At 36.7% G+C, this 16,967-nt stretch overlaps 2 protein-coding genes across 4 annotated transcripts in view; both read left to right on the top strand.

The window, feature by feature from the left end:
• The window catches only part of LOC120166054 (UV-B-induced protein At3g17800, chloroplastic-like), a 15,990-nt gene extending 13,522 nt beyond the window's left edge, over positions 1-2,468 (top strand). The window contains exon 3 of the transcript XR_005519893.1: positions 2,457-2,468. The gene's annotated coding sequence lies outside the window, so the exon portion shown is untranslated. The remainder of the gene's footprint in view (positions 1-2,456) is intronic.
• On the top strand, positions 1,943-16,857 carry LOC120166053 (serine/threonine-protein kinase MHK-like). Of its 3 annotated transcripts, XM_039175438.1 has the most exons (19): positions 1,943-2,036; positions 2,174-2,221; positions 3,170-3,551; positions 3,659-3,737; positions 4,481-4,549; positions 4,641-4,730; positions 12,144-12,282; positions 12,357-12,459; positions 12,602-12,654; positions 12,905-12,971; positions 14,265-14,373; positions 14,469-14,534; positions 14,622-14,690; positions 14,768-14,831; positions 14,939-15,043; positions 15,580-15,614; positions 15,731-15,776; positions 16,016-16,091; positions 16,450-16,857. In XM_039175438.1, exons 3-19 carry the CDS (start codon positions 3,544-3,546, stop codon positions 16,592-16,594), a joined length of 1,323 nt encoding a protein of 440 aa, XP_039031369.1. In that variant the 5' UTR covers positions 1,943-2,036; positions 2,174-2,221; positions 3,170-3,543; the 3' UTR covers positions 16,595-16,857. The 3 variants fall into 3 exon arrangements, with proteins under 3 accessions (XP_039031369.1, XP_039031370.1, XP_039031371.1); XM_039175439.1 differs by lacking the exon at positions 2,174-2,221 and having other exon boundaries at positions 2,021-2,036; XM_039175440.1 differs by lacking the exons at positions 1,943-2,036; positions 2,174-2,221; positions 3,170-3,551; positions 3,659-3,737 and adding an exon at positions 4,237-4,288 and having other exon boundaries at positions 4,449-4,549.
• Positions 16,858-16,967: the final 110 nt, after the last annotated feature.

Below are 16,967 nucleotides of genomic sequence, written 5' to 3'. Positions count from 1 at the left end.
GAGAGATCATAAGTCGTTTTAACCATTCACCACAGGAGATGTTCTGCAAGGAAGCTTCATCAAACACGAAACCAGCCCAATCGAAAATCGACGTACAACAGGATAGCAAGCAAGGCATGGAGAACAGTTTCATCGGACAAACATAAACAACAATGTCCACCGGACACCCCAACTAAAAGCAAGCAACGTCCAACCGGAAGAGTCTCATGTGAAGCTCGCCATCTAAAAACCCGAACTCGAGGCAACGTAGGCAAGCACCACAGAAACAACCATAACTGAGAAGTATGAAGCAAATCTGATTGCAGACGTAGTAACCAAGTATACCCCGAACGAACAGAATAAGTGTCTAAAGAGTGACCACTCCAAAGGAGAGTATCGGCTTCCACCGGGAAAATAAGGCATTGAAGAATAAGACGTGCATCATCAACAACAAAATAGCGTCAAACCTCGTCGACATTCCAAGTTAGACGATGTATTAGCATGAAGTCACCGATACGAGTGTGGTTGGAAATGGTAACAGAAGGCAGAAGAGTGAGATGAATTGATGATGTACCACCCCACCCTTCCCAGGATGAAGAAACCCGACTGTTAATACTAATCCGACATAAGAAACCATCCTGCAACGCCGATAGAGCAGTGAATATGCTTCTCCAAACAAAGGATGATCGATCACCAAAAACATCTAAAATATTTCCCCAAAGAAAATACTTAACAACAAAAACCATAAATCCTAGACCCTAAACCCGAAAAAAAAATACTTAACAACAAAAACCTGTGCAACGAAACTGTTTTGACCCTAAATTGTATCATCAAATTTTTGTTGTAAAATTTTCAGTTTGTTCTACAAGTTTTGATGGCACCAACGTGTCAGTTGTTAACCACAATAGCACGAATGACCTATGCTACCGATGGAGTTGGTTCCAAATTCCACCCCCATGGGCCATGAGGAAGAGGAACCGATCCATAATTTTGACCCGAGTCACGCAGAGAAACAAGCCTAATCCGAACCGTATCAATCACACGCTAAACCCGCTCTTCAAGTTTCGTCACTGACAAGGACACCCATATACTTATCCTTAATTAATAAAAAAAATATACTTATACTTAAAATGACGCTCAAGTCCCGCACTCAACGCGGCCATTGTAGTTGCCGTCCACGTCACTCTTTATCCATCAATGCAGGGCAATCTCGTCAAAGAATATGCAACTCCGTAATATATCGATATCTGTAGGGATAATCTAGTAATTCAGAAAAGAAATAATATTGTTTTAAAGCTGGACCACATCCCTACCCCCACATCCTAATTATAAATGAGACGAGACAAATCGTAAGTTAATTGAGATCGAATCGACTCGATTCTTAACGAGTAGAAACAAATTATTTGATACTTGATTCGAAAAGCTCGTGAATAGCTCGAAAATATAATATATTAAGATTTTATTTTTTTAAAAATAAATTATTAATAATATTAACATTTATGTATTATTTTTTTTAAATATAATAATGTTTTCATGTATTTAAGGTTTAGGTTCAAGTTTGAGTTTAAAGATTCAATCTTGTTAAGTTTAAGATTTTTTTTTTCATTTCGAGTCTTATCGAGCTGCTCACGAGCTTCAGTTCAGGATTTCGAGTTCAAGTCGAGCTTAAAATTTTTAAGCTCATAATTTTTTGAGTCGAGCCCCATTTCAAAATTTTCGAATCAAACTCACTAATACTTAAACTCGACTCGACTCGACTCGTTTACACCCTATTCTTCGTTTTCGGCTCTCTATTTTGTAAAGAAAAATAAATAAAAAACTATAATTATATTAATTTTTTAAAATAATATTTTGGTAATTAATATATTTTTCCTTGGTTTCTTCTCCTTCGCTTCTTCAGAGGAATTCTCTCTCATATGGCTTCTATAGTAATCTAAATATCTCTTTCTCTCAGAAATTCTCCCCCTTTTATTGATTTAAACAGCATCCTATGTACATTGGCGACCCGTTTCTTTTTCTTTCTTTCTTATATAATTTTCGCCCTTCGCGTCTTGAAGGTGAGTTTAATCTATTTATTTTTCCATGTGTTCTTTTTTTTTTCAAGAAACATTTAATTTTTTTGAATTCAGAATCGTTGTTTTGATGAATATATTTTTTCCTGAGCTCTGTTTTTCTTTTCTACATTGGAATGCAGTTGGAGTTTTCGTTTTACTTCCTTTTTGATTTCCGAGAAAAAGGAGAGGTAAAATGTTTCCGGAAGTTCTCGATTCTTTTCCCTCTTTTTTGCAAATTTTTACGAATTAAAGTGGCAAAATGGAGGAGACTAATTTAAATTTGGTCATGGCCTATGTGATTGTATTGAGTATAATTGAATTCTGGTGTTCGTTGGATAATAAATTCATTGTTTTATATCTATATATTTCCTTTTTTTTTATAAAAAAAATTACTTGCCTTTTTCTCGGTGAGGAAGTAAAAAGTATATGTTTTTCTTTTCTTTTGCTAAACATGATACTATTTGTTTTAACTCGCAGTTTTCGCCCTTGTTGTAATTATTGTTTCAGTTTTCGATTAAGGAGATTTTTCTTAAATTTAGGGAAAGATTATCCATCCTACACTTTTGATGATTTATTTTATTAATTCCAATTCAAATTGGTTGCTTTATCTTTTTTGGCTTTAGAAAATCGATGATTTCCAGCAAGCTCACTTTATTTTAGTTTTAGTTTCTTTTATTTATTTGTTATGATTGAGTTAGGTTTTATTTTTATGGATAAGATGTTAAAAATAAATAGTATCAGTGGCTCTATATGTAGGAGATCTGATTGAATTTGCTGATGTGTTTCTTGCAAAAACCTCCTTGTTTGAAATCCATAGATTTCATTTATTTCCGAACACTTTGCTTGATTAATTTGTAAAAGCGGGTGAAGAGGTAAAGATTGATACTGCCTTGTTTGTTTCTGATCCCCACCCCCCTAAAATTTGACTCATTACCTTAGTCAACGTTAATTTCTATGTCTAGGCCACCGTGTTACAATCTCCCTGGACAGATTTTTTTTTCCTTTTTGTATTTTTGTCATACAAGCCTTACAAGATTGAGTCTAATATGTTGGTCAGGTTTCTTTCTTTAGATCATGATTTATGTTACGCAGTTTAGTCTTGCAAAGTTATACTGATCTTTTATGATTGTTTACAGCCCAAACCTGGTTTTGATACACGGGGCATCAGTTCCGCAACTTGTAAAGAAAATGGATCAACCGATGAATTTTTACACTTGTGCTGGAGATATTTTGGAGGTCTCATAGAGTCTTGAGCTTAGATTATAAGCTCCAGCTGCAGCTTGTAGAAGCTGCAGTTGAGGATGTTGATAATTTTCTGGCTGATATTCTATCATTCTTACAATGAGAAGTCTTTTCCTGTCAGTATCTTACATTTCATGCTACAGTTTAGCAGTAAACCATACATGCAAGCTAGTGATCAAACCATTGTCAATACTGTAAACACCTCTATTTGGAGGTTGCCAGAACTACATTGACAAATTGTTGATTGTCATCTGCTGCAACTGCAAGAATGGAAAGGTTTTGTTTCTTGCCACTGCATTTGATATTTGTAAAATTTGTCAAGTACTCATTTAAAGCTTGTATCTCTTTGGCACTATATCTTGCTACGTTCTCTTCTCACATAGGTATAAAATTTCCGAGGAGCTTGGAGAAGGCACCTGTGGTAGTGTGTTCAAAGCCTTTAATATAGAAACATTTGAGATTGTAAGTAACTTTTTCTTGTAGTTGTTTTTTGATCTTTCAGTTTACATAACCGCACTAATTCTTGTTATTTGTCGATAAAATTTCCGAGGACCTTGTGCTCATTGTTTCTCAGCCATGGTTGAAGTTAATTCAATGATTAATATTATTATATACTTCGCTGCACTTAAAAATTTTCTTCTAACATGTGGGAAAATCAACATAAGTCTTGTACCTCACTTATGGTAGAAGTTATTTCAGTGGTTAAGGTTATAAACTTTGCTGCCTTGATAATCATGTTGGAAAGTCAATGTAAGTCGCTTCTAGTTGTGAGTGTAATTGTAACAAGCAGGATATATGTACATGTTGGCAAACATTTTGAGTTGTCCTAGAAATATTGGATATGTGCATGACATGAGATATTAGAGCTTATCTAAATCTAAGTAGCCCTTCAAGTATAAATTTGGAGCATATATATGTTATGTGTGTGTATACATTAATATACAAGATTAGAAGAACTTGGAAGCTTCAACGTTCACTTTGGAAAATGATTCTGGTGTTTGTCACCTCAATGAGGATGTTACAGTATTGATTAGGAAGCCCTAGGACTGGAACACTTAACACAGTCTATTATGGACGGTTTTTTGAAATTCCCCCTCCCCGGTTTATATTCTTTCTTGAGATAAAAAAGATAATAGTGAATTTATTAATGTGGAACTTCCTTGATTTGTTGCTCTTGAAGCATTTTGTGAATGTTTTCAATCTAGGTTGCTGTAAAGAAGATGAAACGAAAATTCTACTTTTGGGAAGAGTGCATGAATCTAAAAGAAGTTAAGGTAAACTGTAATATTTCCTTGAATGTTACAGATCCCTTTGCTTTTCACATAACCCTTAATCATAAGAGCTTGTTCCATTTATTATCCGTAGGCTCTTCGTAAACTAAATCACCCTAATATTGTAAAGCTAAAGGAGGTTGTCAGGGAAAGCAATGACCTATTCTTCATTTTTGAGTACATGGTAAGGATGCTCTTCCAACTTCACATTATTCTAAAAATGCATGAGGTTTTTATGATTTTATCTTTCACTTAACTATTGTACTTCTACTCCCTGTAATTATAATTTAAGTTTCTTCATTTTCATTTTTTTTGTAAACACAAAGTTTGGGAACATGACTGATTAGGTTGGACTGTATTTGTCGACAATCTTAGTAAGAGAGTTACTAGATCAGAGTTAAGAGAGATTTTTATTCATTATGGAAGAGTAGTGAGGGTCTTTATTCCAAATTTTATGGTTAAACCAAATTATAAATCATCAACGTTTGCCTTTGTGCAATATGAGATGGAGGAAAGCTGTAGAAAAGCAGTACAAAATGTTGATGGAATGTTGATCGATGGGAAGAGAGTCTCAGTGGGGATTGCAAAGTACAAGAAAGGTAGGAAAAGAGCAACAGAGGAAAATAAAGTTCAGTTGGGAGGAATTAAGTCAGTTAGAGGGGACAATGGGAGGCAGCAGGTTGAAATGGAGAATCCGAGAAGTCTAAGGGACGGTAGGCAGTAGGTTGAACTGGAGAAATCGCGAAGTCTGAGGGATGGTAGAACGAATAAGGAGGTTTTGAATGTGGAGAATAGAAGTATGATGGATAATGAAATTCTGGAAAACAGGGGAGGTCAGAATAAGAAAGTGAATGGAGTAAGGAACGTATGGGAAATGCACATCCCATCACAAGACTCATGCTGGGTGAAAAATTCCTTAACAGGGGTTATCAAAGATAACTTACAACCTGCTGTAGTGATGAAGGCCTTGGCAAAGGAGGGCCTCGAGGTAAAAATAGTAAGGTGGGGATATGTAAGGAATGCCAATATTATTGTGTTCAATTCAAAAGAAGATTTAGTAAAGGCCGTGGCTGAGTTTCCAGGATAAGTTTTGCTTCTGGTTTGATTGGTTAGCTCCGTTGTTGAATGAAGATGGTGTTCCTCTGGCATATTGCTTGGTGGAGCTGGTTGGTTTACCATTTCTTAGCTGGAATGAACCTTTCCTGGAAAAACTTGTAGGAAGGTGGGGAAAGTTTGTTAGCATCCCGGAGGAGACAAGAAATAGAGAGGATCTCTCAATGGCAAGAGTGTTGTTAAGGGTAGCAAGTCCGTTAGATGTACCCGAATCCATTATTGTGGGATCATATGGTAGATCCTTTAAAGTTAAAGTTAATTTGGGTCTGTCGGGTAACGTAAGTTCTGATGCGAATGGAGTCGAGTTGGAGAACTGTTCAAATGATGGTTACAGTGTTGATTATTCAAAGGAAGACGAGTGAGGAGGTGCAGAGAAGGAAGAAGATAATCGAGGAAACTCAGCTGAAGGAATTTCGTCAAAGTTGTACACGTGCTTACACAAAAGTCAAGAAAGTGGGATGATGGTGGGAAGTGGGGAACATTCTCTGGAACAAGAGTCTCTCACACAACCCAATATTAATGGGATGGAATTTCGTCAAAGTTGTACACGTGCTTACACAAAAGTCAAGAAAGTGGGATGATGGTGGGAAGTGGGGAACATTCTCTGGAACAAGAGTCTCTCACACAACCCAATATTAATGGGATGTCAGACAGATTTGAATTTGGTGTAAGTCCTAATAGGGATTATGCGGGTCTTGGGTTGCGAGTGGTTGTGGATCAGAGTAGTTCAGCCCATTCAGACTTTAACGGGGAGTCATATTCCCCAGTTACTAAATTAATTCCTGCTGGGCCTGCTGTGAAATTGGATTGGGATGGGATAGAATTTCAACCCAAGGTTCAGTCTCCTCTTGAATCAAAGGAAGATGAACAAGACATCTTAATAGAGGAGAATAATGAGGGAGTACAAGCAATTCAACTTAATGTTCTTGGTAAGCAAGTAGAAGGAAAACTGATACAGGGAGAAAACAGTGAAATCAATGTGAAGAGTGCTAAAAAGTGGAAGATGGGATTTCCTGTTTCTAAATGTCTGTCTATAAGAAGTGCTCTTGATGGAAGGAGGGGAAGATCAAGTTATGCTAGAGTGTACAGAAGAACAAGGAATAGACGAATCTGGTTGTGTTCGGGTATGGAAGAAGATGTCATTTGTGCAAAGGGTATTATGATTCAGAAACAGAATACTACTGAGCTCAGTAATAATCATCAACTGTCTCCAAAAATTAGTGGATGTGAACAAGACCAGGACATCATCTGTTCTGTCAACTTTCAGGATTCATCTATGGCTCTATTAATTCGTAGCGAATACTCAGAAAGTGTGGTAGCAGCATCTTCTATCACTTCAGGGTCAAGAAAAGAACATAGAAGAAGAAAAAAGGCTTAATCACTGAAGCCATGGACTGGGTTATATCTATACTGCCTCTTCATTCACATTTCGAAGTTGTTGGACGAAGCATTGGCTACTTGGCAAGTTTGTCAAATGTTAGGAATTTCTTTCAACGAAGGGAAGGAGGCTTTTATTGAAAAAAATTTAAGCCTTGAGAAACATTCAGAGGTAGTAAGGGAAGCTTGATTGTTGGTCAGTATTTGCTGTTTGCAGTACTGGTATTTTGCTGTTTGGATGTTGTCTTTTTTAAATGAATAAACTTAGTATTCTAACGTGGAACATAAGGGGCCTTGGGAGAAGTGAGAAATCTACAGCAGTTACAAGGCAAGTAAGGAAATTAAAACCGGTTTTTCTATTCATTCAAGAATCAAAGTTGGATCAAGTACATGTGTCGATTACAAGGAGGATAGGGGGTAATTTCCTAAAGGGAGTCTTGGTGTCTCCAGCTCAAGGATCATCGGGGGGGTTGATTTCTATGTGGAATGAAAGTGTGGTTCAAGTCATACATCAGCATGTTCACAGAAGGTTTCTGGTCGTAGTGGGGAAATTGATGAACGGTCAAATGGAGTTTTTATTTATTAATGTGTATGGGCCTTCTATCGAATCTTTAAAGGAAGAATTCTATGGGGAGCTGATGCAATTTGTAATTTTCAGAATTTACCAGTATGTATTGGGGGAGATTTTAATGCGTATATTGAAACGGAAGAAAAGCAAGGGAAATCACAAAATTGGAATTCAATCGATATCCTTAGATCATTTGTGCAGCAAGCTAATCTTATTGATTTGCCTTTGGCAGGAGGAACTTACATGTGGTGCAACAATAGAGAATTTTCAACATAGGTGAGACTAGATCGGTTCCTAATTTGTGTCAGATTTCTTAACAGTTTTCCTAACGTTATTCAACGTTTTATTCTGAAATCAATTTCAGACCACAATCCAATTTTGTTGAAGGATGTTTCTATAAATTGGGGACCTAAACCTTTTAGGTTCTTTAATTTTCTTTTAGAAGAACAAGGATTTGATGAATTGGTTGAAGAATCACTAGCAGTAGAGAAAAGGAAGAAGAATAGAGGGGGAATTTTCAGGTTGTTACAGGCTGCCAAAAATAAAATCAAAAACTGGTCTGGAAGCAGTCACAGAGGGCTTGCAAAATCCATCTCGCATCTGGAGTTAAAAATCAATGATTTGGACAGAAAATCTCAAGCTGGAATTTTGTCTTCAGGGAAGTGGGATCAACTGATTGATTTTAAAAAAGAGTTATGGAGGTTGTTGAGAATCGAGGAGAGGATCTGGTTTCAGAAGTCTAGAACCAGATGGATTAAAGATGGAGATAGAAATACAAGGTTTTTTCACCTTAGTGGTTTGAAGAGAAACATAATTAATTCCATTCATTCATTGAAGTCTGAAGGGGGAGTAATTTCAGAACCAAAACAGATTAAAGCAACTGTGTTCAATTTTTTCAAGAATGCATATAATGTAAAATCAACTTTGGAAGTTGCAGTCTTTAATTTTGATTTTAAGCAACTGACAGTAGTTCAAAGGGATTGTCTTGAAGTAGAATTTTCGGAGCAAGAAGCTTGGCAAGCAATTACTTCCTCTGAAAGCTCTAAAGCTCCTGGCCCGGATGGTTTTAACATGGGCTTTTATAAGAAGTACTAGATGAATTTGAAGGAGCAGATAATGGAGTTTTTCTCCAATTTTTATAAAGGAAAGGAATGGGTTCATGGGGTAAATCATGCATTTATTACTTTGATTCCTTAAAAAGGTAATACAGAGAGTATTGAAGACTACATACCTATTAGTCTTGTGGGCAACTTATACAAGATTCTCTCAAAAGTTCTTTCTAAGAGACTCTCTTCATGTGTTAATGATATTGTAAGCCCAACTCAGTTTGCTTTTATTCCGGGGAGGCAATTGTTGGATTGCGCATGTTTAGCTAACGAAGGCATTGACTTTTGGAGGAAACAAGGGCTAAGAGGAGTTGTTTTTAAAGTTGATTTCAGTAGAGCACATGACACAGTTGACTGGCAGATTCTTTTAAGGCTATTGAAAGTCATGGGCTTCGGTGACAGGTGGTGTTCTTGGATCTCACAGTGTATTTCCACGGCTTCAATTTCGGTTTTAGTCAATGGGTCGTCGACAGAGGAGTTTTCACTTGCTAAAGGATTGAGACAAGGATGTAGTCTTTCTCTTTTGTTTAATGTGGTTGGTGAACTACTTCATATGATGTTAACCAAAGTTGTGGAAACTGGCCTATTTCAAGGGTTTTCGTTTGGCAAAAACCAAAACAACTTCACTTTGTCTCATCTTCAATTCGCAGACGACCTAATTATTTTATGTGGAGCTTCCATTACTCAAATTAAGAATGTTAGAAGAGTTTTGAGGATTTTTAGCTTAATGACGGGGATTCATCTTAATTTAGCTAAAAGCAAACTTTTTGGCATTAATGTGGAGGATGATATCATGGAGGATTGGGCTTCGGCTATTGGATGTACTATTGGTTCCTTTCCGTCCGTATATTTAGGACTTTCGTTAGGGGCAAAAAGAAATAGTGAGAAATTGTGGGAGCCGATTATTGGCAACTTCAACAAGAAACTAGCGTGGTGGAAAGCTTCCTCTTTGTCAATGGCGGGCAGATTGATGCTTATTAAGTCGGTATTGTCATCCTTACCTGTCTTCTTTCTATCTTTGTTCAAGATGCCATCTTACTATATGCCAGAAGTTAAATTCTTTGATGGCGGCTTTTTTATGGGGTGGAGGGGTTGAGAAGAAGAAAATGCACTGGGTAAGTTGGCATAAGATTTGCAAACCTCTGAGTTGTGGAGGTCTGGGAGTTGCTGACTTGAAATATACTAATCGAGCTTTGTTGGGAAAGTGGGTGTGGAAGTTTGCTAATGAGAAAAATTCCATGTGGAAGAGATTCATATGTACCAAACATGATGTTAGTTGTAATTCCATGGATATTTCCAAGGTCTTCTCCCAAAAGGACTCTTGGATTTGGAGGGGAATTGTTAATAACTTCATCAAAGATGATTTTATCGGAGGTTGCCTTAGAGACCATGCGAAGCTACAAGTAGGGAATGGAAAATCAATCTCCTTTTGGAATGATACTTGGTTAGGTGATTTTCCTTTGAAAATTCTTTTCCCTAGGATTTTTGCACTTTCTCCAATTCAATGGGGCAAGGTTGCTGAATTTGGGAGCTATGATTCGAATGGATGGGAGTGGAATATTAAAACGAGGAGGAATATCTGTGATTGGGAAGTGGTTCAGTTGGTAGAGCTATTGGATAGACTCAAAGACATTAAATTAACCGAATCTTTGGAGGATTGTTTGCTATGGGATGGAGTTGGGGAGGAGTTGTTTTCTGTAAAAGCGTGCAGGAAGTCTTTTTCCTATTCTAATGAGGATTCATTTCTGTGGAACAAATATGTTTGGATGGGTTTAGTTCCTCCTCGAGTTGAGGCATTCCTTTGGCAAGTATCCCATAAAAAAGTAGCGGTGAGAGTGGAATTGAAGAAAAGGGGGGGTTCCCTTAGGGGATGATATTTTATGCCCTTTCTGTAATCACTGTGAAGAATCTGTTCATCACCTTTTTATTTCTTGCCAGGTTTCATGGGAACTGTGGAACAAAGTTATAGGCTTTTGGGGTATTTCGTTAGTTATACCTTCTGATCCTCCCTCCTTTCTTAGCTTTTGGATAGATTTGAAGCCTTATTCTGCTATGTGGAAGTTTATTCCAGCGACAGTCCTATGGTCTTTATGGAAGTTTAGAAATGAAATCATCTTTGATGGAGGAAAGATGGACAGATTCGCACTGTTTTTCACGGTTCGGCTAAGGTTAGCGAAATGGTTCCTAGCAAAGTATCCTAACCTCTCTATTCAGGTGGATTCGTTAATTGGTGATCCTTCAGTGGCAGACAATTTTTCTGTTATTAAAGATCTCAACAGGCCTATGGTATGTTGGAGTCCTCCTACAACCGATTTTTATAAGATGAATGTGGATGGAGTTGTTTGTACTGTTGGGATGATTGCTGGAATTGGGGGTATTCTCAGAGATTGGAATCGGACTAAGCTGATTTCTTTTTCAGAAAATGTTGGTCCTACTCCTATTATCTTAGCAGAGTTGAAAGCCATCAAAAAAGTAGACATCTTTGTCTCCTCAGAATGGGTATCGAAGGGAAGACTAATTCTGGAATCTGATTGTAAATTAGTAGTGGAATGGTTGAAAGATCAAGCCACAATTCCTACTTTTCTTTCTGATCAAGGAGATAGTGTCTACAATTTCAGTGTACGAGATTATTGTGAGGTGGATTCCAAGGTGATGTAACTGCGAGGCTGATAAGCTAGCAAAGGAGGGGATTGGGTGATAGTAATTGTTGTTTCAGCGAGTTGGGGCGTTTAGCAGTAAGGATTATTAGGAGTGTGTTTAAGTTTTATGTATCTCGCAGGACTGTTTTTAAGTCTTATGTACTTCATTTGCAATTAATATATTCTGGCACTCTTTTCCTCCTTCCGCTAGTTGGTTATTACCCTAGGGTAAAGGACCTCTAAGAGGGAGGTTTTTAATGAGGCCACCTATTCTTATAAAAAAATGATTGATTAGGTTGGGGCTAGGAACATGGAGAGTAATTGTCGTTGTCGTGGTTACAAATACCAGTTTGTAATCATTTTTCTATGCCAGTGCTAGGGTACCAGGGATGTGCTATGTTAATTACAATGTTTAAACTTGTAAGATTTTAAAGGGGAGCCTATATTAGCCAAATGTATGCATGGTTCATTTTTGTAGAATTCTATAATTAATTGTAGTGACAGTTGTGCAGGCGCTAACTACCTCCTCCATTTCCCAAAGACAGCAAAAATTCTTTAATTTTGTATCTCTTGCAACAAAATTTCATAGTTTATTTTAATAATAAAGGTTTCAAGTAATGGTGATTGACTGCTGATCTTCTCACTATTGAATGTACTTTCCTTTCAATATAATGATTCAACAATTGTGTACTTCTGTATAATTTGTTATGAGAAAACTATTTATTGTAACCAAGCATTAAGTTGAATGAACCCCCTTCCAGTTTGATTGTAAGAGGTTGAACATTTCTTTCTAGGAACATAATCTTTACGAAATCATGAGGGAGAGACAAAAACCTTTTTATGAATGGGAGATACGCAGCTTCATGTCTCAGATGCTGCAAGGACTTGCTCACATGCATAGAAATGGATATTTTCATCGAGATTTGAAACCTGGTAAATCTTCCTTTCATCTGTGTGCAAGTCTTTTTATGGTGGATATACATATAGTGGACTCTCCTTTTTTTCAGAAAACTTGCTGGTGACAAATGATGTTCTTAAAATTGCTGATTTTGGACTGGCAAGAGAAGTATCATCGATGCCTCCTTATACGGAATATGTTTCTACTCGATGGTGAGTAATTGTCTCATTTACTTTGCATTCATGTTTCTTTATGTTAACACATTGTCTGTGCAGTCTCACTGATTACTTCGTAATTATATCCTGTTCATACGGTATTATTTCCTTCTAATGATTTGTGGGATAATTATGCCAGGTACCGTGCTCCAGAAGTCTTGTTGCAGTCTTCCTCCTACACTCCTGCTATAGGTACATGGATATTACTTGGTCTAATTATCTTTGTGTGTGCGTACATATGTGCATCTTCTTCTAGTAGTTTTATGGTACTGTTGTACGAATCCAAAACTTCACTTGAATCTGATAATGTATTTTCCATGTCAATTTGATTTAGACATTTCTTTCTTTCCATTAAATGTTACTTTCAGGTTTATCTATATCAAATTTTTTTTTTTTGGGGGGGGGGGGCATGAATGATGTCTGATACTAGTAACATTTACAGATATGTGGGCTGTTGGTGCGATATTAGCAGAGCTCTTTACTTCATCTCCTATTTTTCCTGGTGAAAGGTGATTTATTTTTCTGAGCTTTTCTTTTTTCAATTTTGGTGGATGATGATGTGAATTTAGGCACTTCTTTTGTTTTGACAAATATATCTTTTCTAACATCATAAATGCTTGCCGCCATGAAAATACTTTGATGCCCAACTTGTATTCCTTTACCATGTTGTCCCAACATATACCCCATACATTTAGTATATGCTAACTTCAATATGTTCCTTAAGTTTGTATTCAAGTTTTATTTTTGGTAAAGTTTACTGTAACATTCAGTTGGCATGTCCTGTGATGCTTGACTCTGGTATTTCTGTTGGATCTGTAATTATGATTGCTTGTGTCAATACTTTCAATGGCTTAAAGTTATTAGTTTATTGATTTTATGTAATCTGTAATTTAACATTGTATTCCTTGAAAAAAAGAACATGATATGGTTGTTCTTTGTTTTTTCTATTATTGTTTCTTTTCTACTTTGTATTTTTTTTGGGAAGAAGATGGGCCAATGATCGACATTAAACCAAAGTTCATCAACACCATCTGGGAAGGGAGCAACCAACGTCCACTAACACTGCCATTAACCTCTAAGAACCAACAGAGACCAAACCAGAAAATTGACTCATAGAGAAAGAAAATTAGTCACCATGTTACGGGGAAAAAAGAAACAAACAAGGACTTCAGGAGAGAAGACTGTAGAACCGATTCCTCAGTAGGAAGTAGCCAAAATAAACCAACATGGGAAGTTCACCAATAAAATAACCAGAATATTCATGTGTGCTTTAGGCACTTTTAAGTTTTCACCTGAACAAAATTGATTCTACATGCATATCTAGTACCCTTTTCGCTATGCTTAAAATATTGTATGCAAATTTACCATACCATCCTCAGTCTATGCCTCTTTTGCTGCCTTATAGATACCATACTGTGTTTGTGCATGAATGTGTGTGCATATATTCATGGCTAGGGGATTCATAACTATAGATATTGAGGAAGAAATATTTGTTATCCTTCTTAGTCTTGGCAGTTCTATGACCCTTAGATATTTTAGGATACTGTTATGTCTATGTATTAAATATGTGAGCATGCATCCATGGGAGGGATGCATAACTATAAGTATGTATAATGTGTTACAATCTTGGCAGTGCTCTGATCTTAAGAATGTTTCTTTACCTGCCGCCCAAGTAAAAGAATATTTGTAGGTGTTGTGTATGTAGATTTGGTCTTTAACATTTATCACTGAAGTAAAAGAATTATATGTCAGAACTTATGATGGTTTTTCCTTCTTACTGTAATACTCTCACCACTTGGCAGTGAAATAGATCAACTGTACAAGATATGCTGTGTTTTGGGTGCACAAGATTGGACATCATTTCCTGAGGCAACAAACATCTCTCTTTTAATCAATATTAATTATTCAGAGGTAGTTTTATTTATTTATTATTTATATTTTATAGTCCATATTTTCTTGTGCTTGCTTTTATTTTATTCTTATCTCTCATCATTACTTTTGGGCAGATTTTACCTACCAAGCTATCGGATATCATTCCAAATGCTAGTCCAGATGCTATTGATTTGATCAAGGTATGTATTGTGGCTGACTGGCATATATATTAAAGTGACATTTGCTCTGCTATAATATCTTACACCCCCTGCTTTGAATGTCTGTAGCAACTTTGTTCATGGGACCCGTTAAGGAGGCCAACGGCAGATCAGGCATTGCAGCATCCTTTTTTTAAAGTAATACATGTGTTCTTGAGTTATTTTTTTTTTCCTATTTGTATTACATCAGTTTTACTGAAACAAATCCTGGACAGGTGGATGCTCGTGTTCCTCATCCACCACTGCATGATCCACTTGAGCTGAGGCTAAACAACATGGGTGGGTCTTTAAGATCACTATTGTACCTGTACGAAGATTATTAGATAACATTTTCTTTTCTTTTTTTAGTTCAACCAATTAACTTTTTCTTGTATTATTCTCTGCAGGGTCAAAGCCAAATCTTGAGTTGAATCTATGGGATTTCGACACTCAACCTGATGATTGTTTTCTGGGCCTGACACTTGCTGTAAAACCAAGTGTTTCAAAACTAGGTAGTATTATTGTATGTCCTGCATTTATGGTTCAGACTTAAGTACACTGTTTGCTCTTGTTAGCTATTGTTGCCTTTCAAATTTGTCACCAACTGCATGAATGTGCATGTGGCATTGACACAGGCATCGTTTTTCATATTCTGATTGATTTTTAGAGGAATAGTTGATGGTGTCTTTGAAGTTAGAATGCGGTTCTTACTCAAGTAGTTGGGGGAGGCTGAGGGTTTTAGATGTTCATGGAGATATGGAAGTCGATGAACCTAGAAATAATTTCTACTGTTTTCCACTTGGAAGCAATACTCTGCGAGCTGTGTGGTTCTCTATTGACTGTATATGCTTTTCATTGTTACATTTTAAACAATGGGTATCTGATTTTAAGATCCAATAAAAACATCATTTTTTAGGAAGGTCCAACTCTTTTATGGATAAATTGATGTTTATTACAACATTTCTCATTTACCGTCGATTTTTTTTCATCCTTTTCTTCCGGGTCTATTTCAAAGGGTTTACTTTTTTGAACTCGTTTATTTCTGCAGAGGCAGTCCATAATGTCTCCCAACTTATCGAAGAGGTGAGTTTTTCAGTTCGACTCAACAAAGTTGCTCTTGGCTATTTATATATCTTTGTTGTGGATCTCATATGTTAACATTCCAAAAATATGGCTAACTCCTGGACTTCATAATGCAGAACGTACTGTTTTGTCCTAATCTGAATGATCATCCAGAGCAATCAGGTAAATTCAAATGATCCCAAGATACATATCTCAAGGGGAATGAACAATAGTGATCCATAAAGCAATTTTGTTTGAGAGATGGATTTTTGTTTTGAACTCTAATCTGAATACCATGCTTCATTTGAGTTAATACTACCTTTTCACTCTCCACAAACAGTGTTCACCAGTTATTTCATTTGCCCTTTCTTTCTTAGAATTTAGTGTTAACCTCTTATTGTCTGCCTTCTTTTCATTCTCAGTTTTTTGGTCATTGCTTACTCCTGATCAAAATGGAATTCATGCACCAGTTGAATCCTCCTTGTCTCTCTCATTCAGGTAAGTTTTTTTCTTTTTGCCTCACTCATAGGTTGTGTATGCGGTGACTTTAGCTGTAATGGCTAGGTGTTATGATAAAAATGAACATCTGTCACGGTCCCTGGATTTTTGTGTCGTTAATGTTACCTTGTTAGAAATAGATCTGCCACTAATAGTCACCAAAACCAAAACCCCTTCGGTAGTTCTAGCAGTTTTACTTGTAACTCCTACTGCAATCACGTATCGATTTAGTCTACCATTTAAATTATCCATGTATGAAAACTAGTTTTTTTTTTCGTTTAAGCACTCAGAATTTGCCCTGTTTCCAGTAACTTCATGTATTTTGCCCCTTTATAGTGTCGGAATTTTTATGTGGCAGTTCAATTCAGCATCCACCAATTGGAGTTCCACGATCTGCTGGGTTCACAGTCGCATCATTGCAGCCTAATCTCCCCGTTAATCAAAACTATTGGCCTTCCCCCCTTCCTGCAGGGTTATCCCCTCCGACTGAGTTGGTTGGATAACCTCATTCGGACCTGTAGAGAATTTGTAATTTATGTCATTTCTTTTTGTAAAGTCAGATTCATTTAGTACCCCCATAGCTGCTATTGTATTAATCTAAGCTTTACATACCATTGATAGTCAGCAGAGTCATTGTTCTGGGAAAGTTCTTGGGAAGTTTTTCAGATTTCATCACTTCCCGGTATAGGAAATTTCACCCTCACAGTAAATGTTGGTCGCGGAATATTCATATTGGTTAATGTACATCTTCCGTTCAAATCTCTCTGCTCTGTCAGTGTGCGGTTTGCATTGTGCTCATGATGTGTAGATTCAAAGCAGTGGTAATGAGTACCCATCAACTCTATGTTCATTTTCATATCATCGACATTTCATGAA

Source organism: Hibiscus syriacus, unplaced genomic scaffold (genome assembly GCF_006381635.1).
Source record: "Hibiscus syriacus cultivar Baekdansim isolate YM2019G1 unplaced genomic scaffold, ASM638163v2 tig00111621_pilon, whole genome shotgun sequence".
In the NCBI taxonomy this organism is placed as follows: Eukaryota; Viridiplantae; Streptophyta; class Magnoliopsida; order Malvales; family Malvaceae; genus Hibiscus; species Hibiscus syriacus.
Note: the sequence above shows the minus strand (reverse complement) of the source record. Positions and strands in the feature narration are given on the sequence as shown.